The sequence below is a fragment of the Haliaeetus leucocephalus genome, unplaced genomic scaffold, assembly GCF_000737465.1.
Source record: "Haliaeetus leucocephalus isolate CR32 unplaced genomic scaffold, Haliaeetus_leucocephalus-4.0 Scaffold656, whole genome shotgun sequence".
Classification (NCBI taxonomy): domain Eukaryota; kingdom Metazoa; phylum Chordata; class Aves; order Accipitriformes; family Accipitridae; genus Haliaeetus; species Haliaeetus leucocephalus.
Window position 1 is genome coordinate 2,152,631 of NW_010973092.1, and position 25,280 is coordinate 2,177,910.

Consider the following 25,280-nt stretch of genomic DNA (forward strand, 5'->3'; position numbering starts at 1 on the left):
TTTTTTTTTTTCCTTTAAAGCAGCTTTCATGGAGAACCTGACTGACTGGAGTCATTGCTGTATTATTCCTAAGGCTCATTTCTAGCTCACTCCTTGAATTCATCATGTTAAGCACATGCAGGTCCCCATTTCTCAACAGGGACTGTATCTGCTGACAAACTCCAGGTATCAAGACACTGAATTACAGACCAAGAGTCTTACGGGAGTAGACAGCATCTGTTCAGTAAACTATGTATTTGGGTACAGTAGCACAGGAGATAATAACTGTGGTGCGGTAGCACTGACTGTTGGGTTTTGTTTGTTCTCCTCTGGCAGAAAACGTATTTTGCAGAGATCTTGTTCTTCTTTCAGCCCCTCTGAGAGTGTGCATCCTTCTTCACAGGGGTGTTATCAGAATTTTAGAATTCTTCTTTGAATTCCTAATGCCAGTGGTTTGTTGCCCATTTCTGAAACTGAAAGCAAGTAAAAGACTGAGAAGCTAGAGAACATTCTACAGGGTGTCATCAGACACTCCCCCCTCCTAATTAGCACCGCTAAAATAACCAAGTTACACTACTAATATAAACATTAGAAAAAAAATGTAATGCTCTGTAAAGTATGCCCTTTCCAGATGGCACAAGCAGTGCAGCAAACACCACTTGGAACTTGAACGTAATTCAGTGACTGTAATTCAGTTACTTCAGTCTGTTTATGCAAGAAGCCTGTGAAGGGAATCTGGTTTGACTCTAGGATTTCTAGCTACAGTCCGTCAACTGCAAAGCCAAAAAGCCATAGGTCAGACATATGAAAAGTCCCTAATTGTGATAAAGAGCAGCATGCTCTTCTCAAGGAACCTGGCCCGAGAATTCGTCTTATTCTGGAAGCATAATGACAGCTCCTTATATCAACCAGGAATTAGATACAGGCAATTCCGGCTTTTTCAAGCTATTTTTACTTACAAGGGCAAAGTCTGTTCCAGTACAAATTCTCACTAAGCTGGATGGTAGCTATGCATCTGCATTTTGGCTAATTCAGTTTCCCCCTGCTGCTCCCAAGAATTTTCCCCCCATGATAGTAACTAGCAAACACTGGCCATCTCCACTGCACCAGCACTACAACATACACGCACGGATTTCAGTGGAGATGTTTGCTCAGGGCACCCTAAACAGCAATGGTGGTGTGGCAAGAGAACTGTCATTGCTTACAGCTAAACCAAATAAACCAGGAGAAAAGCTGTCTTAGCATGTCTCGAGCCTCCCAAATGAAAGACACTACAATACTGAAATCCTGTGTTTAATTTGGAGTAGTACCTAATGAACTAACACTGAAAGAGTGAAGTCTTTTGTAATGTGAATCATCCTACTAAATGAATAGTTTAAATGAAGACTTAAGGAGAGTGAATGATATAAAAGGATGGAAACTTTTGGGAGATATGAAGCAACAGCCTCAAGGTGATGTGAAAGTCAGCCTTGCTTTTCAAGTGCCCACTTTCAAGCACATCAGTTCTCAGATTCAGGGACTCTGGAGAAACTGCATAATGTCAGTGTCTGCCAAATTAACAACTCAAAAAAAAATAATTAAAGGGCACTTTGAAAGCTTTGATGTTTTGCAGTAGATCTGAAGAAACATGTTTACTGATTGTAAAAAGGGATTATGTAGAAAGAGATCCTGAATTCTTGTGACACATGGGATGAATGACAGCCGCCTTACCATTTCACCTTCAGCATTTGCTCAAAGTTCTCAGGCAGGGGATTGCCGTGGCTTTCTGGGAGAAACAGGGTAAGGATTCCGATCAGCACAGTCAGGCTTCCCATCAGGATATATGGTAGGAATCTGTCGTAGGCACCTGACAGAACACAGGACATGACACCAGTACTTATATGTCCACAATCAATGAACTCATGTAAAATTTACATTCCAGACATCGCTGTAACACAGACTTAATTTGGAATAACTGGCTGGAATCTTTGCAAATATCAACAGTGAATCCAAAACTGAGCTACATCTGGCATCTGCTAGCAAACAAAGGGATTTTTCAATTTTAAGTCTACAACGTGTGCTCTAGGATGGTCACCACCTACCACCAGTTTCATGCCATCCCCCGTGTTTGCGTAGTGGCCAATAGGTTTTTTTGTACATTTTCAACTGGGATAGCCAACATCTTTGCAAGGTAACAGCTCTGCTGGGATCACTGCTAGAGTCTTCAGTACTACACTGTCATCAGGAACCAAATCCTCCATTAAATAATTCAGTGTGAGGGAATAGAAGTGCTCATAAGCAACAAAGCACTCATCACCTGCCTGGGACTGTGCATCCTGCTGGGCTTGTGCACAAGAAGGCAAGAGAGTGATGGCAGCTGAACAGGCCAATTACGGACTAATGGGCCATTAACGGGGGAATCCTTAAATCCCTTCCTTATTGCAAAGGGAGAAAGCATCAGGCCTCCCGAGACAGACAAGAGGCTCTGACCTTGGTCTACTCAGAATATTATTTTGGACTAGAAGGCTGCAGCCCCTGCCAGCAGCCTGAAGCTAGCGCACAAGTGTTTGGGCAGGATGCAAGAGCTTCAAGTCACAATAGCACAGCAACGAAAAGGTCTTTCAGTAAAGGGATTAGCTAGGAATTAAAGTATTTAAGGTGGAGAAAGTACCAAACTGGACTTGACAGCTTTTTTTTTTAGTTGGGATAGAGCAGTTGCTTTATAATGTATGGAATAAACTCAGATTAAAGTGAAGACCCCTGGGTATTTCACATAAAGCCAAAGTTTGTGATTTGATCTCTTCTGTGTTCATGAGCTGGATGAACTGCAAGGTCCTAATTTAGCTGTAGCAAATATCAGCAGCTGACGAGTTTCTCCAAAAACCTCCTAAAGTTTAGGAAACTATTCTGATGACTGGAACAAGGTTTTTTAAAGGCTAAGCCTATGGAAACCTGGGAGAAAAAAAACACAACCACAAACCAGTAAAAACTTTATCCTGTCTACATCTCTCTATTACTGTTACCTGTGCTGCAACAGAGACTGAAGACCCTAAGGAGCATCTCAGTCCTGCTGTCCCTTTTACTTTAGATTCGCACTGTACAGTATGAAATAAAGACAACGTATTTTCATCATTTTTGGTACAGTGTGTTACAGTCACACTGCAATGTAGAGGTGAGACTGTTGCAAATATTCTGGTAATCAAAATTTAATCACATAAAAGAGTTTGGTTTGATTAAGAAGTAAAATGTATAGGATTGTTAAATTTGAAACGTAGCCATAGAAACTTTAGGAACTGTGGTATGTGTGACTATAGGAACCTTAATATTGTTAAGGCTTGAAATAACTTACCATAGAAACCTCACCAGGAAGTTACTGGTCTTTCTATGTTTTGTTTTAAGAAACTAAGGAAACCGTCACGGACACCAGTTTGCTGCTTGGAAACCCCTTACCCTTCCCATCTTGATTTGAGTATCAAAGATTCCAGTCAGCAGAGCTAAGTGTAACTGACCCATGATTGTTTTTAAATAAGAATATTGATAAGGTTATATAATCAAACGACCAATCATTATAAAGGTTAAATTTAAGAACAAGCATAGTATGCATTTTTACGTAAAGAGCTTATGTAACAATGACCTGACAGAAAAAGTCTATAAAAACTGATGGATTTTGATACTAAGTTGGACATGCCTTTGGAGGAGCGATCCCCCATGTCCCCAGCACTGCAATAAAGGAGTGCCTGCTTCTTAACTTCCCATTGCTGTTAAGGAGTTTTATTCCGGATTTCGGTAACAAGACCACACCGGTGAGCTACAGGCAGTAGTCTCCTCTCCCCTCTCCTGGCATGGTGAACCAGCATTAACCCCTTAGGGGTACACCAGCAGTGCTCCGCCAGAGTCAGCAGTCACGCTCATTTTGTATCAAAGGTTTCAGCAGGAAGCAAAACTCGTTAGGTGCAGGGGAAGAGCAGAGTTGGGTCCAGTGATGGTAGAAGGAAATAAATCATGTGTGAGCAAAAGAAACAGGAGATTGAACACCTTGGACTGAGCAGTCAGTACTCACAGATACTTCCAACCTTAACCCCCTAATCTCTGTCACCCTTTCCTGTCTGCAACATGAGGATCATTTCTGTATACTTAGGAAAAAAAAAATTATTAATATTTGTGCAGCACTCAGAATGTGATGGTAATGAGTGTCAAAAAAAGCCTATGAGGAAATCAGTAATGCTGCTTACAGACCAAGGGACTTAAACGGCAACAAATGAAGGGACTTAAAGCTGAGCCTGCATTCTAGAAGCTCCAATAACTTCTCTGGGCAGCTGTGTAGTGCAAGGCAAGAAACGCAAGAGGTCTCACCCAGGTAAACAAAGTACGGAGCGATGATGCTGCCCAGCCTGGAAGCCGTGGAAGTAGCTCCAACTGCCATGTTTCGCACTAGCGTTGGGTATAGCTCCACATTGTAGACATAAAGCATTGAAAATGCAGCTGTGATGCCAAATTTTCCAAGCATCACCAGGCCAACAGACAGGACGTTAAAATCTGGAGGAGAAAAAATAAAATCAAGGTGAATAAACAACACCCTGTGCTTATTACCCATATTTCTTTTACATCCCAAAGACCGTATCACTTTTTCCTAGCAGCTGTGTGTGTTTTGTTTTTTAATTATACAATGTATTAGCCCCATCCCTAGATGACTTGGCTCCAGACTTCCCACTGAGCATAATGTAGATGCTCCGGTTATTTTGTACTTCACAGATTTTGGTTCTCTCCCAGTAAAACAGCATTTTTGAAGTGGAACAAAACTCTGGATTACACGGCAACAAAACACAAGCTTAAATACACCCCTTTTTCACAAAATCCAGGGGAGATTTACACACAGTGAAATCTGGAAGACTTGCAGGTTTTTTTTTAGCCTCTACGCACAACCAGATAAATCACAGTACACGTTTGGCTCTCATTTTACAAGTCAGTTCCCCCAGACTATAAAAAGCTCAGTAATTCGACACAATAAATGAGAGCCGTGCATGATTCAGCATATACATACGCATAAAAAAAAAAATCATGGCTGCAAGTGATCGGTGTAAACTTGACCTCAAATTCTAAATTTGATGATGGTTTCCAGTAACTTTACAGAACTATTAGATAGCACCATAAAATTTTTCTAACATTTTATATACTTAAGTCATGTATTGAATCTTGTACCTGCAGGAACCAGCTGAATGAAGAGGACGACACCTCCCCCTAAAAACAAGGTGCCAGATAAGGAGTAGCGCCGAGGGAGGGAGCGGAGGAGAAGCCAGGCAATCACGTAAGCTGGAACTTCAATAACAGCTGAGAGGAAACAGTTGATGTAAGCATTTCCATGCCAGTTTGGAGTGCTGAGGGACAAGCCAAAGTAACCAACTGACGTGAAAAACCTGAGAAAAGCAATAAAACCAAATTATTCCAGAAACACTAGTCTCTGAACGTCTCCAGTGTTGTCTCAGATGTTGTTACAAAAATAGGATGTCGCAAAGCATTGCCACAGGCACTGTGGCTTAAAAAAAAATAAAAATCTCAGTGGCAACCCCATCTTTCTAATTCTGTCATCCCTTCCAGCGACCATATCCACAGCGGCTTGAAGAGACCTCTGATTTCTCTGTCCTTCCTGCATACACTATGCCAAGTAAAAGGCTTTGTGGAAGTCGTTCACAAAGGCTTTTCACTGCAATGGACTCATTAACGGCACAATGAAATAACTCTTGAAAGCTTCCCACGCCAACTATGTTCCTACTTGTAGCCAACTCCAGTGACAGGGTCTCCCACCCTCAGCAGTTCCGTTACATCTTATTTAATCTTGACGAGAGCTGGATGTTCGGGTTTCAAATCTCACAGTGCCTTACTATGGCATGCCAAGTGTGCTAGCCAGTTCCTTTCTGCTGGGGGAAATATGTACAGAAAAGGGTCCTGGTTTGTCTATATGGTATTATTGGGTCCTCATTCCTCGTGGCTGCCCAGGCAGGGACCAGGATCTCACTGAGATGGGCACTGTACAGAAACAGAACAAAAACGCTGGCCACGGGTCTGCTTCTTGTTATGTTACTGAGTTGCTGCCTCTGCTTCAAGAAAGACATTTCTCTTCAAATAGAGATTACAGAGATGGGAGCTTCTTAAGGAAAAAAAAAAAAGTAACAGAATTTAAAATACACAAGTTGTTACGTATAGTTTCCTAACTATTTTACATCTGAGTTGAGGCTACTGGCTCCATACTCTTGTCTATTAATGCAGTGCAGGTGCAAGTACATCGAGGGCCATGCACCAGCCAAGGACCATGTGTAGATGGGCTCCAAGGCTGAGACTTATTATCTAAACCTGTGTCATGTGCCCTCAAATCAGAAACTGTTCTATTGCCTGGGTACTTTAGGAATACACATTTCCTTACCACAAAAGTAATGACATAATAGTAATAGTTGCAATGTTTCGGGTTCGAAATAGGTCCAGAAGGATAGCCTTCTGCTGCTGCTGAGGCTTCGAATCCTGCATCTGAAGGAAAAAGGAAAACAAAACCAAAAAAATTCCCACACACCTAAGAGCAAAACAACCTCTGCATACCCACAGGTTTGGGCAGTTATGAAGTTACGACTCTATCAGGGGATAACTAGTCAGCCCAAGGGCCGCTTCTGCACCAGGGAGGGCGGTCCTTAGGTAGAGCTTGTCTCTGCACCCAGCTGTACTCGTGGTAGTTTCCATTTTTTTGTTAAAAAAAAGGTAGCACTGAGACCACTGCACCATGCTGACTAATTAAAAAGGAGTATCAGCTGACAAGAAAGACGCATTAACACTTCCTTAAGGAACTAACATGGTATTTCCAGGAGTAACCTCATTACAAAAGGCATTTTTCTGTCCACTCAACTCCCTTCTCTTCAACCTTCGCAATGTGAAAAAAAATGCAGAAAATCACCCAGGTTTGCTGCCTGCCTGCCGGCACCCTGCCGGGGAGGGGGACAGATGCCAGAGCTCAGTGTGGTGGCCAGGGAGCATCATGGGAGCATCCAGCACCCCAGATCGGAGACGGAGGGTCCAGTTTGAGGCTTGAAGCAGGAATATTCTGGGTGGCATTAGGGTGCCCTTCTGCCTGCACGGAGAGCCCTCGCCGGGGCAAAGCCAGCACTTGTGGCCAGCCCAAAGAGCAAACCACCCTGGCCCTCCCTATGGGGCTACCCAGGAGGTTTCCTTTCCTAGGAAGAGAGGATGGTTTCCGAGGAATGTCTTTCTAGCAAAGTTTGAAAAATACTTTCAACAGAGGACTTAATGTGCAAACATCATCCTCAGGCTTTTGTGGACAGACGCTTTGGCACGCAAGAGTCCCACGAAGTAAAGGACAGCTCAGCTGCCACTTGGTCTCAAAAATACGCAGGAGTGATGAAAAGCAAACTCGCGTGCTGGAGCCTGAAAAAGTTGTGTCCCCTATGGAAGACATCTGAACTCTGGCTGTAAAGTAAGGAAAGTGCTTTTCCATGGTTTCTGTAGGATGAGCTTCCCGTAGCTGGAACCTGCACTTCAATTTACACTAGAATATACACTTGGAAAAGAGATCTTCAGCAGCTCAGCCAAAATGTAAGCGTGACATTGAAGAGATGGATCCCGCCTGCAGGAGGTGCAGCACGCAGCAGCTCTCTCCTGCAGATACTGCAGAGGAGCACGCCGTGCTTTGCTTTCTGCTCTGTCAGGAGACATCAGGAGGCATAAAACGCAGGTGCTAGTGTAACGCAGTAAAGCAAGATCTGACATATGGACACACGGTCATTGCTGACACAAGGCTAGAAGTGTTGCTGGTTTCTTTGCACAAGAAAAATGTCTGTGCCTCTTCAGCAGGAGCTCCGGCGAGGGCAGAGCCACTAGATGGGGAGATGAGCACAAGAACCAGCCGTGCCGCTGTGGCTGTGCTGCTCCCTGGCTTGCTGGGCTGCTAGGTTTGTGCTAGGCTTTCTCCTTTTAGCCAATAAATATGAAATACCAAGAAAAAAAACAGGCCTGAAGAAGGGCTTAATGTTCTTCACTGGCTTCGCTACCGTCATGGTTTTCAAGTGCCCTTGTAGCACTCGGGTGCTTTGGCTGGTTTCTGCAACCTGAGGAGTCCCTCAGGGCTCCACGCAGCCCCTGCACGATTTAGGGTCCCCTGCACAGCCCCCCCGTGAAGGGCTGCTGTTAAACTGCAAATCGCTAATACCGCGCCAAGCTGAAATGGGGACAAACATGTCTTCCTCGGGTCTTCTCAGTGCCCAAAGGGTGAAGCAATCTGGGTCACCCTTGCTCTGAAAACCACAACCAACCACTGCTGAGGAAGAGAATTTTACTGTAAAAACCAAACAAATAAAAACTCCCTCTGGCTTCTCATTTTGAACTCACTAACCCAGCACTTACCTCACGCCAACAGTCACTGCCAGCCTCTAAGACCTGCTGGTGCAAACCATTTCTCTGCTGGCATTTCCCAACAGGTCAGCTGGCCAAAGTGGGAAACTGCTGGTGAGGTAAAAGTACCAGGATGTATGAAACATACCTCCGCGGTGTCGAAAAGCACGGCTGGGGCTGGAACGCCATTTATTTTTGCAGCCTTTCGGATAATAACTTCTGCCTCCTTATATCTTCCCTGGGAGATCAGCCACCGAGGGGATTCAGGAATGATCCTGCAATAAGTTTCAGAATAAATGACTCAACGTTTTCACAAAAGTAAAAAGTTATTAAAAACACATGTATCGTTTTTATGAGTTACGCTCTCATCTCAGATTGCTCGCAGCAGAAGACAGTCAGCACAGAAGCATGTGGGCAATGTAATTCATGGATTTGTCCCACTGGGATCAGTGGGAGAATTCAAATTTATAGGATGTGTTTATTCTCGTGCTGAAGTAGATGCACGCTTGGGCCCTTGCCCTGGGTGGTTGTTTTTTAAGGAATAATTGATGTTCACCAGAAAAAACACAGATGTCACCAGATAGACAGCAAAGATGGGGGTAGCTTAACTAGCGTTGAGCAAAAATATTCTTAGGAAACTGCATACAATGTGGAAATGCTTTAAATATGCACAGGGTATATTTAAAGGCTCTGCGTCATAGGAATCTTCTATACAAACCTCACAATTTTACCAGCACTCTGAGGCAGGCTCTCCCAGGCAGAGGACAGTGGCAGTGTCCCCTTGCAGAGTTGATGACGTTTTCTAATCAATTCCAGACATGTGTTGAGTGAATTAACACCAAACACAGGACAGAAAATCTCACCTTTCCTTAACTAAATCCTTTGATCTTAACAGATGCTGCCTTACTCCCTTTAGCCAGCAGCATTTTTTCCTCTCCTTGTTAAAAAGCAGGTCAGACACTCCTTTTCTGATGAACTCCCTAAGGACTGACCCAAAGTCATGTCAATGATTTCGAGTGTCAGATGGTTTGTATCAGATCGTTCAGCCACTAATGTGACTTTCTGCGAGATGAGCTGTCTCCACTGCTCTTCTTTGTGGGCAAGCTGAGGAGCACAAGACTGCAGAGACGATGCTGGGAACCTTCTGGAGAATTTGGAAGAGGAATGAATAAAAGAGCAACTATGGCATGGAGCAGTGGGACATGCAAGTCACATCACCCGTGGAAACAGTGGGTCTAGACGCTCAAATGCCAGCTAATACCAACCTGCCTCGGCAGAGCTTTGCCAGCGCACCGTGATCCCCATCTAGCCCCACATTAGCCCCAGACTGGAAGTGCCACCCGTGGAAATTTTTGGCATGCTTTACAATGTATGCTCTTAAAAAGCATGAAAATTCCCACCAAATACATTTCAAAGCAGGACTCTGAAGCCATGCCTTGGGGACAAATTTCATGTGCCTCATGGTGCCTGTTCTACAGCAGACATCTATCTGAGAGGCTTCCACCCAAAACCAGCCTCCCCAAAGAGCAGCTGCTTGGCGCAGAGGGAAATGCCACTGAGTTGAAGGAGTTTGAAACATTTGAAGTTAAATAAGCAAACTGACCCTTAAACAGAATGAGACTATCTTTAAAATCAGATGATAGCAGAGGCGGAGCTGAAAACCATTTTAAAGGTTTGGTTTGGTTTGAAGACTAAGATTAAAAAAGACCCTAACAAACAACAAACCAAAACCATCAGCAGAGACTTCTGACAAGACTGAGATTTGCAGGAGGTCTTTTAGGCTATAGAAGAGTGGGTCTAAATCTCCTAACTGTTATAAAGACATTAATCTCTTACTTATAGGTATAACTCGTTCAAGATAATGGGAAGAAAAGGGTTTGACAGATAAGACTAACAGGAAAGGAAGGAACTCTATGTCTGTTTGTAAATTATCCTTAAGTGTGAATGATACCTCGCCTTTCCCTTATTATTTTCTAAACATCTATCTCTTCAGAAAACAGCAGATGACCAAGGCAACAACAGAACAAGGGTATATGCCCTTCTTCAATGCTTCTGTCCAGCTGAGAAGTTCAGGGAGTTTTCCTAAACTGTTTTTTCAGTCCCGCAGGGCAGACCAGTCATGGGCAAGTGAGAGTGCACCTACGCGTCCACCAGTGCATTAGAGCAGGGGTGGGTGAGTGCAATGGAAAAATGAAAGAAAACGTGGAGTCAGCCACCAAGAAGACAGTGTGGGATGGCTCAAAGGAGCAGGGTAAGGAAGAGCCAACCTTTGGCTCAGCCACACAGTTACTATGGGCCGAAGGAGCTCACAAATCAAAGTCCTGCTCCAGCAGCCGAAGCAAAGCCTGGGAGGACGCAGGGCTCCTGGCATGCAGAGCTTGTGGGAGAGGGCTGGCCCAGCGAGCTCTGCCGGCGAACGCCTCTGCTTAACGACATCTCGTGCAATAAACTGCTTCGTGACATCGAGTGCAATAAACTGCCAGCTGCTGCGTGCCGAGTGAATGGGCTCAGCCTTTCACTGAGATTTTAGTACCAATCAGCAAGTGAATTCACATTAAAAAATGGCTTAAAGAAAAAAGGCAGGAAGCAAAGTTAGAACGAATCATGCAGCGGTACTGCAGGGGTAAACCTAGAGGTGGTTAACTGTGTCCAGAGTTAGGAGTCAATTACAGAATTCCTACTGGCTGCTCTGGAAAGCCGGTGAAAAAGTGGCTTCAAGCACTGGGCCAGGACCAGCAAGGCTCTGCAGGTAGTCAATTTGACTTAAAACTGGCAAAAAACCCCAAACAAAAAAAATCCCCCCAACTCCTGCCTCAAGGCAAAGCCTCCTCACGTGGCAAATAGAACAAAAAACCCCCCCAAAACCCAAAGAGGAGAAACGGGACCCCCCCGACACCCTGCCATTACCCAGCACCCGGCGCAGGAGAGCATCAGGCGGGGTGGGGAGGTGGGGAGCGTGGCCTCGCGGCGCGGGGGCACTCACCACCATAGCGGGATGCAGAACAGCCCCGGGACAGTGAGCGCCAGCAGCAGCATCCGCCAGTCTCTGATGAAGTAAGCAAACAGTGGCAGCAACATGTAGCCAATTGCAAAAAATATGCAAACTCCTAATGTAGAGAATATAATACGAACTGATTTGCCAAGAATTTCTGTTCCTGTTTAAAACAAGGGAGGTTGGATTAGCATTTTAACTCTTTCTATTCAATCATGACTAAATACTTTACTGCATTTACAAAAAAATAAGCTAAACAATCTTAGAAAAGAGCAGTTTATCTTATAATACTTCAGGAGACACTGCCAAGGAGTAATGGTCCCAGAGATGATCATCATCACAGTGATATTAATCTGGTGGGAGATTCCTCCAGATTTTTGTTGCGCATCTCCCCTGAAGCTGCCAAGGAAGCACCCATGAGACCGGCACCGTTTGGGCTCTTCCAGTGCCCCAGCAGTCTGGCAGAGTCTGATACAAAACCATTTTCAATGCTAAACATAGTTGTAACAGCAACATCTACGCAGTTTCTCTGTTATTACCATTGGTATTTGCTCACAGATCTAGCAGAGGATTCAGAGACCCATGGTTCAGCAAGTTCTCCTCTACTGCAAAGGTTGGCAAAGTAAAAGAGAAACAGCAGACAGTGTCCTTTTAATGAAATCATCTTGTTCACGTCTGCCAAGAGTTTAAATGAGCTGGGAACAAAAAATGAAGGCTACCGTGTGGAAACGCACAATGAAACATGAACCCTCTGTGCTTTGCTCCAAAGACACCAGGATGGGGGAATCCCAGTACTGGTTGATGGAGCACCCAGTCCAGCTCCCACCCGCAGCCGGAGGTGGATGTGAGTGCAAAGGTATGGAGCCACTGGGATACCAGCAGGACCACAGGGATGGGACCGAGCCTGCTGGTCAGCTAGTGCGTACTTGCAAACAGGTTGAGGCTGGAGTGCAAGAGTTTATGTCACATTTTTTGTCCTCTGTTTCAGCCTAGGAACGCGCACCTGGACAGTTAAAGCAGCTCAGCTGATGGGCAGTAACTTGAATGTACATTTAAAGGCCAACTGTTGCTTGGCACTGCAGTACTTGCCCGCAGCAGCAAGTCCCATATGTTCAGCTGCATTAAACAGCTCATAACATCCTCTCCTCATGGGAAGGACTGAGCAGAGAGGACTTCAGTTATCTCCATTAGCGTCACTTCTGAAATACCGAGGTCCATGACTGTACACTAACTCCAGCCAAACTACTGGGTGAACTGAATGAGCTGTGCGAACTGAAGGAGCTTCACTCCTCCCTGGTCCTTCTCCCTGCCTGGCAAATCTGGTTCTGTCCTACCCAGCGGTTAGTGGGATGGCAGACAAGACCTGGGCTGCCCCGCAGTGCCGGCACCAGCGATAGCAGAGGTCACCTGCAGCACAGCACCGACCCACCCAGTACAGAAAAGCTGCTGGGACTATCAGCGACCTTCAGATGAAAAAGGGACTTCTGTTTGCTTTGATTAATGCACTGTCCGAGACAGATAAGGGCAGGCACGGGGAATGGCTGGCAGACTTTCAGGAGCCTTCCTGAAATGCTTGCCTAGGACATACCCTGGTCCCCCACTCGACCCATTTGGGATTTAAGATGCGGTTCACTGCCGAGCACTTCTGGAGGAGAGCAGGTCTGTGGATGGCAGACTGACATGGGTGCTTCGGCATGAAAGGACGTGAATTTACAGTGAGGTGGGAACAAACTTCACATTTATTTTTTGGAACAGAAGGCTGGAATGTTGGATCGGCACATCACGGGCTACAGGACACAACCAGGGAAGATGCCATCTTCTAATAACGCTCCTGCCCCAGTAGCCAGGCAGCAGTCCATGAAAGCATCCTACAACCACTGCATCACGTGCAGCCTAGCGCCAACCTAATATCTAGTAATAAAAATTGAGATTGTCGTAAGCCTTCAGGAGCACCTCATGTCTTTTCCAATAAAATACCTAGTCACTGCTTAACAAAATCCACAGATGCCCTCACTTCTTGCTGAGCCCTCAGCCCTGGGTGTACAGAGCTCTCCTCTCCATCAGGAGCACTGCAAGGGCCGTAACTCCCAGTTTTGTCTGGACTCAAAAAGCAAACAACACTGAGCAAACAGGAGGGTCTCAAGAAATCTGGAGAGCGTATTTTAGTTATGTAGCGTGGTAAGAACTCCAACATTTAATATTGCAGAGAAAATGGAAAAAATACCCACGACTGAAAAAAAATCCCTCCTATTTGATAGCTACATGAATTTTCATTTTAGAAACATAGGGTAACTGAATAAAGTCACAGTAAGAAAATTGAAAATAAGAACTCCTAGGGATAATATGAATGTGTGAGGATAAATTATAACATCTTCCTCTGCTGATTGCTGTTGTTTAGAGGGGCTCTCTTGGGAGAGGTCTGATACCTGAAACATTGGTTTATACCTATTAAATGTTACATTAGAATTTGTGGCAATTCAAAACCAATATGAGATGACATCTTTCAACTACAATTCTCTTCTCTCCTGCCTCCCCTCCTCCCTCATTCTCCTGGCCAAGGAATAACAATTCTGGGACGATACCAACATGCTTTCACAAATCTACACAGTGTTTTATGGTACCAGAACTTGAACACAACAGTTTTGAGCACAGAAAACAACCGAGGCCTAAAGCTAAGGAAAAATGCTGCAGAGAGAAATTTCACAGGCTGTGGTTGAAAAAAAAAAAAAAGAAAAATTCTCTACAGAAGTTCACCAACAGCTTGTGGGGGGGGGGAAACTATTCTCATGAAGGTGGGCAGCAATAGTGCAAAGGGCAGAAGAGCGTGGGTGGCTGAGGGTGCTGGAACAGGGTCTGGGCTATGCATGGGGGGGGCAACACAGATTTGGATGTTAAAAGCTGGAACGACTGGAGAAACCTGTGCTGAGGTGGCCACTTGAAAAAAAAAAAACAAAACCACAAAAACCCACCTCACTTGGGGACGGAGGGTGCGAGGGCTGCAGCACGGCCAGCGTCAACGGGGACTTTACACATGCCGGTGTCCCCGCTGCCCCCCCCAGCGCAGGTCACAGCCCTGCCCGCTGTCGGGTGAAACAAGGGAAGCATCTCCAGCGCATCCCATAATCAGGATGGGCTTTCTTAAGGAGTTACTTTTCTTTTCGTGGGTATAGTCTCCTATCCAGCACCTCTGTCGTGTGCGCCACGGGCAGAGGTGGGGGCACTCGTCGGGGCACGCCGACCACGCGGCTTCGCAGGACAGGGTGCGAAGGACCATCCTCCGTTAGTGCCTCCCTCCTTACCGATGACAGGCGGCTGACAACTCGCTTAAATCAGGAAACTAATGTCTAAGTTAGTTTGGATTAATCCTGCACTTAGTAACAGCCTCAAGGCTGCTGGGGAACAGCCAGCTCAGCCAGCGGCCGAGGCACCTGCCTCTCCGCTCCCAGGGAGTCATCGCTGCTGCAACAACTCTCCGGAAAACAGGACGGCAGAAGAGACAACGCAAGGGATAAAGTGCCAGTGAACTGCAGCTGTGCAATTAAACGAACCTAACGCTACTTTGGGAGACCCGGTCCTCTCTCTCAGCAGCAGGGGCATTTGGCCAGTGGGGTGCTCCGGGCTCCCCCCCCGGCTTTGCCTCTGCCGAGCACCGAGGCAGCATCCCAATCCGCAACCCGGGGCAGCTGTGGAGCTAAATTCCTGCCTGATCAGATCCCGCACCCCCATTAGAGGGACTCGTGCTACACAGACCCCGAGTGCTTCCAAGAGGGTTTTCAGCCCAGCCAGCGCTCCTGACCCAGCGCCGTCCCTCCCAGCCTTCCCACGGCAGGCGTTCGCTCCGGCTCCGTCAGCTCCGCACAAGAGTTAACTACCGGGACAGAGGGAGCGGTGGCAACGGTGATGGCAATGGCAAGGGATCTCCCTGCTGACAGCCTGACCTACTCAATCCTCCCTCCACCACTCGCAGCGGTGACTCACGGCTGCCCCAGGACACGATGCCGTATTCCCTCTGTAGCACTGATTTCATGTTATGCTCTTCTGCTCTATTTTTCCCCGTTAAAGCCTCGTGGGGTAGGAAAGAACAGCATTAACTATTAGTATACGGTTTTAATTTAGACTAGCCCACATTACGATCTACAAATTGTAATTTTGACACCACCGGTTTAAAAGGCGAGATAAATATATATGTGCACACTTTAAAGACAGATCTTGCAAATCCCAGCTCCCCCCCAAGGTCCGTAATTTACCCATGCAGTCACCTTTCCTGAAAACCCTGTGACTAGCAGGAGACTCTGCGGGGTCCCCCCTTCCCCGCAGGGTCCCCCCTTCCCCGCAGGGTCCCCAGGCAGCGACTGCGGCAGTGCAGCCTCCCCGCGGCCGCTGGCTCTTTCTTCCTATGCTCCCCGGAGAAAACAAAACAAACCGTGGCCTCTGAAATTAGGGACTTTATCGCTAACCTTGGCACCGAGACCAGTGACTTTAAGGCTAATGGGGCTCTGACGCCCACCCGGCTCCTCCGCTCCGGTCCCCCCCCACGCATTCGCGATGCCTGGAAATGCTGGTTTGCCCCAAGGCTTTAAACCCAGGTATGCACTGACCCCTCCACAAAGGGGCAGAGAGGCAGGGAGGGGCGCAAATGCCTTCTCTATCTCAGACCTGCTTCTGCTGATAACAAACCCTGAACGCTGCCTTGAACATCTTCTCCAAAGAGGAGGGAAATGAATGTTTCTTTAGGGTCTTCTTGCTCTCTTCTGTTTCTCTAAACCTATAGAAAGTAAAGCCTTGAAGTACCCAAGACTAAAAAAATCATACTGGCTTAAATTAGGAATTGCACCAGGGAGGATTTACTGCTGCCTAGTTAAATGATGCAGGTTCAGAGGGAAAAAAACCCCAACAGTACATTAAGCAAGCATTTAATCCAACACAGACATACTCATACCCAGTATGAAGGCCACCACGTAGTTAGAGATCTGTCCCATCCCCACTATGAGAAAGAGCACTGTGAACATCTCCCAGCTGGTAGAGAAGATCTGCAGGAAGCTGAAGCCAGTCTGCACGGCCATCGTTGAGAAAAGGATATTCTTCCTGCCAAACCTTTTGCAAAAGATAAAGATTGTTATTGAAACGGCATGTATTTTTGGAGCGGGGCTATGAAAGAGAGCTTGAGGGAGCACAAATATCCAACCTCAAGTGATGCAGCTTAGCACAACCTGAGGTTTGGTTCGTCTTAAAGAATTTTGTTTATTATTTTCATAAGCACTAAAAAAAAATTCAAGTTTCCAAGACCCAGGAAATAAACCAAGAAGAAAAATTAAGAGCAGAAACTTCAGGGAGCTACTAGACAGGGACTAATGAGAATAGACAGCAGTACGTAAGTGAGACACATGAAGATTACAAGCCACACAGCTGAAAGTTAAGAAATGATGGCTTTTAGGCTACTGGCATCTAAACAGTGCAACACCATTACACTTTAAACGTGTTAAATAGCTTTATCAACTGGTTTCAGTCTCTCCGAGTTGCCAAACATATTGCACCCTTTCTCTCACCTGCTTCTCTGCATTAGAAGTACGTAGCATTTTCTTACAGAAAGGTAAGAGCAAGCTTACACAGGGGTTTGCACGCCTGTGTGCTGGCCCAGGGCACGCTGCCCTCTGCACCGATGCTGCACGGGACGCATCGCCGGCTGCCTGCAGAAGCCTCTGGCTTAGGAAAGGTTTCTGCAGCAGCACAGGGGAAATCACTCAGGTACAGGTTTAGAGCATACCCCTTTACTGACAAACCATTAAAAAAATATATATATTCAATGAATAGCTCCTGCTAGAAGGTGACTGGGCTCTCGGGAGGCTGACCAGCCGCACCACCGCTGGGACACGCACGCTTTCTCAGATGCTCTCCAGTGGGCACATGGCCCCAAGTGGGATTTAGTGATTATCTCGTCTCCCTGTCAAACAGTAACACCGACTGACTTCTGCACTGGGGGCAGGAGTCAGGAGATTAAATTCAGATCACATGGAATTTAACACTGGAGGCTTTAGGATTAAGACTCCCATCAAGTTTTGAAACCCATCTGCTAAACACCCAGAGGAGCACTGAAACTCTTATGAATTCCTCACTAACAGGCAGCAGTCAAAGCAGTATTTGAGATCCTGCCATAATGTTATAGAAAAAAGGCTATGGGATGTATAAAGAGGGAAGCAGAGACTCACAGAAGGAACATATATTCTGCATTTGATACTTGTAAGGCCAGAACTTCAATACTGCCAAGATAATTGCCAAGTGCCTGTAATGTTTTCTTGATATTTTGCACCTTCTTAGTTAGATGGTATGACATGATTGCTATCCATTTACAGGTTATCTTCTTTTCTTCCTCTTGGATATGCTTACTTTATTTCCAGCAAACCTTCTCTTCTATGCAGAGCTTCCATTCAAAGGACAAGTTTCTATCCTGCAGCTCTAAGAATGGACTGTCAATTAATGTGAGACAAAGAACAACATCTTTTAAACTACTAAAAAGGCTGTATAAAGAAACAAATGTGGTCATGAAGAGAAAACCACCACATCAATCTGCAAAGCAGCCACATGGGCTCCTGGCGGAGATCAGTTCTTGGTCTCCTGAAGCACCCAAGAGGCAGTAATCCTACGTCTGGGGTAGATTAAGGTTGGGATTTTTGAAGAAGTCAGGACAGTTACCTCATTTTGATCAAAACTCAGAGAATTGGACATTTAACTCCTTTGCACCTCTTAAAGACAACCGCACCAGCCCCTGTACCAGGTCTGCCCTGCGCAGAGCGCGAGCAGCGGCGTTACCTGTCCGAGAGCTGCCCCGAGATGAAGGAGCCGATGAGGACCCCCACGAAGAAGAGGGAGGTGGTCAGCGGGGCTTTCCAGTCATCCTCGCACACCAGGTTCCACTGCAAGAGAAGGGCCCGTGCTCAGACGCAGCCGCAACACTGCGCCGAGCCTCACACAGGCACAGGAGTTATTGGCTGGAGACACGCGCATTTACATGTAATTTAATTTAGTTCCCCCACACCCGCATTTCCACCCATCGCTGGCACCAGCACTGTTTTCATGGCGAAGGTCGCTGCCAGAACGCCCTGCTTAAAGCACAAAAAAAAAAAAAAAAGAAAAAAAAGGAAAGCGGTTGCCTCCCCCCGCAAGCCCCATCAGGCCAAAACACCAGCAGCCATCTGACGGGACCCCATTGCCTCTGAAGTGGGTGAGCGGCCAGCAATGCCAAACCTGATGGGCAGTCAGTATGTGCAGCCCAGGGGCTGCCCCGGCCCCGTTTCCAGCATGATCTCCCCACCATGTGCCCATCAGCCCCCCCCGACACCCAGAACCTGGCTCCCCATGGCCCGAGATGCTCCCCATTAGAAAACCAGATCGATGGAGAAGGGTGAAGGACTGCCCTGTCCCCGGCCAGGGACAGTTTCCAGTTTACCTGACCTCTGCCGGCACAAACCCCACTGCATTTCTATAACTTCTGGGGTTGACAAAACATATGCAAGAAGACACACAGAATGAAATCTCTTTTCCTGCGCTGATGTGCTTGCAAATTCCTTTCCATCCCCACAACCTGCAGGGCTGACTCACTGCCCATCACTCAGCCTTGCGACCGGACCCGGCTGGGGCTGGAGGCTTAGGACATGAGCCAGCGTGGAAACTTCCACCTAAAGCCGCTCATAACCCCAGACAAGGTTTAAAAAAATAAAAACAGCATCATGAGTCTCTGTCCACCGAAGTTACAGCCGAGTGTGTTTCTGCCGCAGCTTGCTCCCATCCCAGTGACTAATCTTCTCCTTAAGGCATGCCTGCCAGGAGCACTTACAGATAGACTTCAAACATGTCAGTCTCAGATTAGATAACTCTACCACAAAGGTAAGCTAATTAGATCACAGATCAAAGGATAGCATAATTTTAATAATTAGCCATGCTAGCAGAGAGCAGGGACATCGCCCACACCAGTGCTCACCCTGTGCTCGGGGAAGGGATGTGCCGAGCCGTCTCGGCAAGTGGTGGCCAAGCCCAGGCAAAGGCAGAAACCTCCCCTCTGGGCTGCTCAGGCTCCTCACCTCAGCTGCAGGCAACAAAAAAGAGCAACTCGTGCGTTATGAAGAGACCCAGGTGCCATCTGACAGCACCGTGAGTCCTGCCAAAACCAAACCGAACAACCGATGGGTCGGCAGCCGGGCTTCACTTCTGCTGCAGAAGAACACAAGCAGAAGTAAACCCCAAAGCAAAGGGGGATGCGGTGTAGTTCAATGCAGTTTGCTCCAGACTATAGTTTAGGAAAGAGATGCAATCAATGCCTATTTTCAGGCAGAATGAAGGTACGCGGCCAGCGGTGGGGAGCCGGGTACCTCTGCCCCTCCGCCCAGCTCGCAAAGTAACAGCAGCTACAGGACAAAAAGGGATTAACTGTGCCCATGCCTCTTCGTGAGAAACACACAGAGTCTTTAACACAAGAGTGTTGAGATCTGAAGACTGAAACGTGCCTCCGATAGTTAAATCTGATTAATAACAAAAAGAAATGTACGGCAGCCATTTCTGTAAAATATTTTCTTGTCCTTGCTGGGAAGGGAGAGATGGCGAGATGCGGGCCCATCTGGGCATGCACCTGCCTTTATCTTTGCTGTGTTTGATATGGTGAATGGCAGCATGCGGGTCAGTAGGGCTCTGGTATGTTCAAGGATGCTAGTCACAAAAATATATACAGGGATCTGTTTCACATGTCAAAGAAAACTGAGATTTCTGCAAAGAAACCTGGTGGAAATCAAGCTCCGGATTTAAAACGAAGCAAAATTCAGCTGCAGGAAACACAGAGTTAGAAGTAAGTGCTTCTTTACATAGCACAAGCAGGGAAGAAGCAAAGGCAGCAGAGGGGATGCCCCTGCAGGCTGTGGGAGCTGCAGCAGCTCCGCACCAGCCGAGCTCACCTGGCCCCCACGCTACAGAGATGTTTTGCTACATCCTGCTGCCCCCCCTCTTCCCTGCTCTGGGAAAGCTGGTGACTAACAAAGTGGCAGAATTTGCAGCCAATAAAGACCATTATTAATTATCTGGGTGCGGAGCACCCCGCTCTGGGGCCGCCGGTGCAGCACCTGCTCCTGGACCTTCAGACTTCAGTCGCTCAGGGTTAAGGGTCTGTGTTTTTAAAATGCCTCTACCGTGTCAAAGGCACTTTGGCTGTAAAATAAACCCAGCTAAATAATAACTTGCCCATGAAACTGAGTTGCTTCCTGTGTTTCCTTTGTGCCAAATGCCTCCTACCCAGCTGTTCACTCTACCTTTTCCGAGGACATACTGCACAGACAGCAAAAATTCACTGCATAGAGTCAAGTCTTTAAAATTTGTGGGATGTGGTAAAGAGCACGCAGCAGCTGGCTGGCTGGAGAGGGGTCACTGTTTGCAGGAACTCACTGTATTTGACCAGAAAACATGTAACTGCAATCAAATCCATCTGACTCCAAGTATACCTGAAGCTCTTGAGTGAAAAAAACACACCACCTATTCTAGAACCCATACCACCTGCAGCATGCGGGATCTGGGCGATGATCTATACAGCCCAACTCCATAGGTACACCCACCTCATCTCCCAAAACACCAGCCTCCCCTCCCCAACGGCACTCGGTCTGATGGAGGCTCATGCCCTTGCACCGCACAGTGACCAAGTGGTAAGATTTCACTTGTGCTTCAATGTATAGGGCTTTAAGGTGTTCATTGCATGCTGACTCCTTGCAAGCAGTACTTGGGAAAAAATGAAATTTAACTTATTTGACCTTTTCCTCCGAGGCTGCATCCATCGCAGCCAGCACCGAGCACACCATGGGCACAGGAGCTACAGCCCAGCCACAGCTAAACCACCTACAGCTGTAACTTCCAAACTGTACTGGACTAATTATTAATTAACCAGAAAATAAGTAATTCTGTAATGTCCCTGGCTAAGCATACTGGAGAGCAAAGTTCATGTAAGCTTCCAAGCAAGTGCTTTGAACGCTAGGAATCAGAGCTGCTTGAGAAGAACACTATTAAATCACTTTATTGCCCTCAAATCCCTCCAACCCTTTCCCACAAGCTCGCAGCTACTGGAAGAGCCAATTCTGCCAGGCGCTGCTGGCAGGAACACTATGCTATGGATGGAGAAGCTTTCTGAAAAACCGAAACTGCCAGAGAAGGTGCCCTGACTGCCCAAAGCAACCCTGCCGCCTGCTTTCTCAATCAGAAATCACTAACCATTCTGAGTATCAGCCTGTTCACATTGGAGAAGAAAACACTAGTGGAGCCTTCTGTAAATGGCCAAGGCTGTAAACCAAGGAAAATCTGACCTGGTTTCCAAGAGTAAATCTGAAGATGAAGAGCTCAAGAGATATTAAAAAAATATTCACAGATTGCCCCATGCGGCACCCCGGGCACCAAGTCCCGCAATGAGACCGGGTCCACTCAGTGCACGAGTGACGAGCACAGACACCTCCATGCCCAAGCGCAGGTTGGGCTACGGGTGCTGGGTAGGGCTGCTCACCGCTGCTGGAAAAAGCCTTGCAACGTGGGTCTTGCGATGGTGCATGGCGTACGTGCCGTGCCTCGGTGGTGGCGAGCAGCCCAGCGAGCGTGTCCCCAGGGAGCGGCACTGGAAGACAACCTAGCTCAATGGAATTAACTGGATGCCAACGCCCTGCTCCAAAGAGCAAAACTGGTGCTTGTGCTTGAACCTCTAATTAATGTCAGATCTGAGCATCATTATCTGGAATTAAAGCAGAAGCAGGTTAAGTTCCAGACCAAAAAACCCCAGCGTAACAAAAACACATGTCTTAAAGTTTAAATTAATTTCAAAGCACATGTGGTGAGAGAGAAGCAGCCCTGCTTTGGGGTTAGGACCTGCTAGATCAGCTCAAGCCCTCTTGGGCAAGTGTGGGTGGCACCGACTCAGTGCAGCGGCCACCTGCTTAGGTGGAAAACAGCAATTTTATGTCGGGACGACTGGAGGAGGTGCAGCGGACGGGGAGCTGCCCTGGAGGCAGGGGGAGGCAGCTGGGCCAAGGGGCTCCTGCGCCCCGGGAGCCTGCCGAGGGGCCCGGCTGAGCCCTGCGAAGCAGAAGGAAACCCTGCAGCCCCTTCATCTCAGCTGCAGGATCACACCTAACCCCAGCTTTCCACTTGCTCATCATCACACTTACAGACTCATTCTTATCAGCCTGGCCTGATGATCTTTTTCACCTGTGCTGTGGACACATTCACTTTTCCACCATCAACTTCATTTTAAGACCAAGCAGGTGACCAGGTCTGGGATCCTCTGTTTGCAAGGTTTACCACGTCCCTGCAGACCAAGAAAACCGGTGCTGAGCTGGCATCTCCCAGCCTGTTCCTTTCAAGCAGCAATAATAACAGGATTTGATGCAACTGCACAAATCCAGCGCTTAATCCTGTACCATCAAGTTTTGCTCCTCAACTGAGTTCTTGACCTGAAGATGTTTCTTCACTGAGCTTTCCTGACGGCATGTCCTGCCTTGTCTTTCCTAATACAGAGAAAAATGTTGGGTACAAAAATAATCATCTCAAGTTCAACTGAACTGCTTCTTTTCAGGCTTTCATCAGTGCCTGTTTTTGTTGTTTTAAAAACAAATTCTGCATTTTTTCCAAATGTCTGTGACAATTTTAAAACAAAACAAGTATCTTTCTTTTCCATCTGGCTTACAGATGGGAACCTGGCACTTGGTTTCCATCTCTGAATGTGCTATTGCCTCTCTGGCGTGCCCCAGGCTCTGTGGCAAACCCCACCACTGCGTCCCATCCGAATCTGGCAGGGAAGGTTCTTGTTTGGCATCTGCCAACACAAGTTGTTTGCTGCTCATTAAGAAGGAATAGCATTTTTCCTCCCTTTGCTCCGTTTACTGTCTCCCTGAGAGCAACTGCTAACTCCAAACCACAGATTATGAGTTCACAGCCAATCCTGGGATAATCTGGCCTCCCTCCAGCAGCGAGTGCCGCGGCACTGCCTGCGCCGGCGGTGGCTACCGGGCATCGACCACGCGGCCGTGCCAGCCCACGGGTTACAGCCGGGCACGTCTGCATGCAACACGTGGGCTGCAGCCAGGCTGCCGCTAGCGCTCGCCCACGGCCAGGAGTGGGACGAGCTTCCCAAGCACCTCCTGCCTTGATTTGGTGTTGTGCGGGATCCCCGGCAACTAAGCACAACCACCGACACAAACGGCAAGAGACAGGCACACAAAGGCGTCGTGCATGCCAACAGCTTCGCTTTGGGCACACGAGAGGAGACTGGCATCCCCCGCCCGCGTCGTGCTCTCCCCTAACCTGGGGTCGCTCCCCACTCGCCTCCCTCCCCACATGCTTCAATGCAGCTGAGCCCACGTCTGCACGCCCCTGGCACAGACCGGGTCCCCGGGGCACAGACCCGCAGCCACGCACCTCTCGGTCAGGACCTTTCCTGGCTGTGTCCCCGTGCAACATTCTTTGGTGGCAGATGTTGCTGCTGAGTCACAGGGACTCGAGACGAGGGCCAGACGCTCGCTCCCTGCCGTGCCGTGCACCCCGAGCGTGAGCCATCGGCGGTGAGCAGGGCGTCCCTCGGCACGCTGCTCGGCCGAACGAGCCCACCGGCTGCTGAACGCAAACGCTGGCTAGTGCGAGGATGAGCCCGCGAGTCCTTGAACCCCCTCACACGACACTAAAGAGCAGCAGCAACCCTGCAGCTATAGAGGAATTGTGTTTTCCTCCTCTGCAAGAGCTCCGCGCTCCCTGCCAGCGCGGGCAGAAAGACAGACAGCGTGTCCCTGCCGCTGTGCGGCGGCACGGCCAGAAAACCCAAAGAAGCGCTTACACGACCTGTCACCACCGATGTTCCCGCAAGACACCCTGTACGAAGGATGCCATTGTACGGTCTTCAAAACCGAGCCAACAGCTTGGCTGCAGCCTGGGGGCCAGGCTGGCGCAGGAGCCGGGCGCAGCAAGCCGGGCACACCGCAGGCAGCGACCACGGCACCTGCCTCACACCAACTTGCCTGACCCAGCGCCGACGGCCACCGAAGCTGCCGGCGTGGCTGGCAGCACTGGTCCAGGGTGCTGGGACCAGCAAGGACCCACCGCCGCCCTGGCCCCAGCCGGGCTGTTTGCGTGTCGATGCCCCCATCCGCAGCGACGCTGCAAACAAGCGATTGCAATGGATGGAAAGTTCACCGGGACGGTCAGCACGCTGGCAGAAGGAAACTACCGGGCTTCTATTTTCAGCCTTTGCTACCTCCTCCACAGACGAGCCCTCTCCAAACAAAACAACCTGAAGTCTCAACGGCAAACCTGAGATAATACGGACGAACGGCACCTGCCGAGGCCCTTCACCCCACGCATCCCTCCCTCTCCCCGGAGCGCCGCATCCACCCGCACCCCTTCCCGCAGCCGCCCGGCCGGCCGCTTGCTGCTCCCTGTCCCCCTCCAAAACCCCCGGCCCAGCCTCTCCCCGGGGAACACCGGCACTGGCGGGGGGGCGGGGAGGAAAGTCTCCGCGGCCGCGCACCTCGGTGACGATGGTGGAGCGGTAGACGTCGCGGCTGTACTCCCAGCCGTCCAGGCAGGGCTCCTGCTCCAGCGACCCCAGCTCCACGTCGGAGCCGGGCCGCAGCCCCAGCGCCGAGAAGTTGGCGAGCGCGGCCAGGCGGTACCGGCGGCAGCGGCTCGGCGCCGCCCGCCCTTCCCGCAGCTCCAGCGGGATGCTGGCGTTGCGCCATTCGCCGCTCAGGTTGGCCCCGCCGGGCACGGCGCACCGGTGCTCGGGGGTGCCGGCCAGGAAAACGGCCGACATCCCGTTGAAGCCGTTGGGAACGATGCTGGCGCTGAGGAGGAAGAAGACGAGCCGCTGGAAGCGGCCCCACTCGCCCAGGAAAGCGGTGACCGCATCGTAGTCGCGCATGGCGCGGCCCCCGCCGCTCTT

At 48.5% G+C, this 25,280-nt stretch overlaps 1 protein-coding gene across 1 annotated transcript; it reads right to left on the reverse strand.

Moving 5' to 3' along the window:
* On the reverse strand, positions 1 to 25,261 carry SLC22A4 (solute carrier family 22 (organic cation/zwitterion transporter), member 4). Its single transcript, XM_010578823.1, has 10 exons — positions 24,867 to 25,261; positions 18,146 to 18,249; positions 16,278 to 16,432; positions 11,330 to 11,501; positions 8,495 to 8,621; positions 6,377 to 6,477; positions 5,158 to 5,372; positions 4,312 to 4,494; positions 1,690 to 1,825; positions 1 to 452 (listed from the first exon to the last, which is right to left on the reverse strand). Exons 1-10 carry the CDS (start codon positions 25,257 to 25,259, stop codon positions 377 to 379), a joined length of 1,662 nt encoding a protein of 553 aa, XP_010577125.1. The 5' UTR covers positions 25,260 to 25,261; the 3' UTR covers positions 1 to 376.
* Between the last annotated feature and the right edge of the window lie 19 nt (positions 25,262 to 25,280).

What these genes read in the sequence shown, in the direction of transcription:
- SLC22A4 (XM_010578823.1), bottom strand. Translation starts at nt 25,259, where the DNA reads ATGCGCGACTACGATGCGGTCACCGCTTTCCTGGGCGAGTGGGGCCGC. An exon ending in CGTGGTGGCCTTCATACTGG is followed by an intron (nt 11,502 to 16,277) that starts GTATGAGTATGT and finishes TGTTTTAAACAG; the next exon opens with GAACAGAAATTCTTGGCAAA. An exon ending in CATTCAGCTGGTTCCTGCAG is followed by an intron (nt 4,495 to 5,157) that starts GTACAAGATTCA and finishes TTTCTCCTCCAG; the next exon opens with ATTTTAACGTCCTGTCTGTT.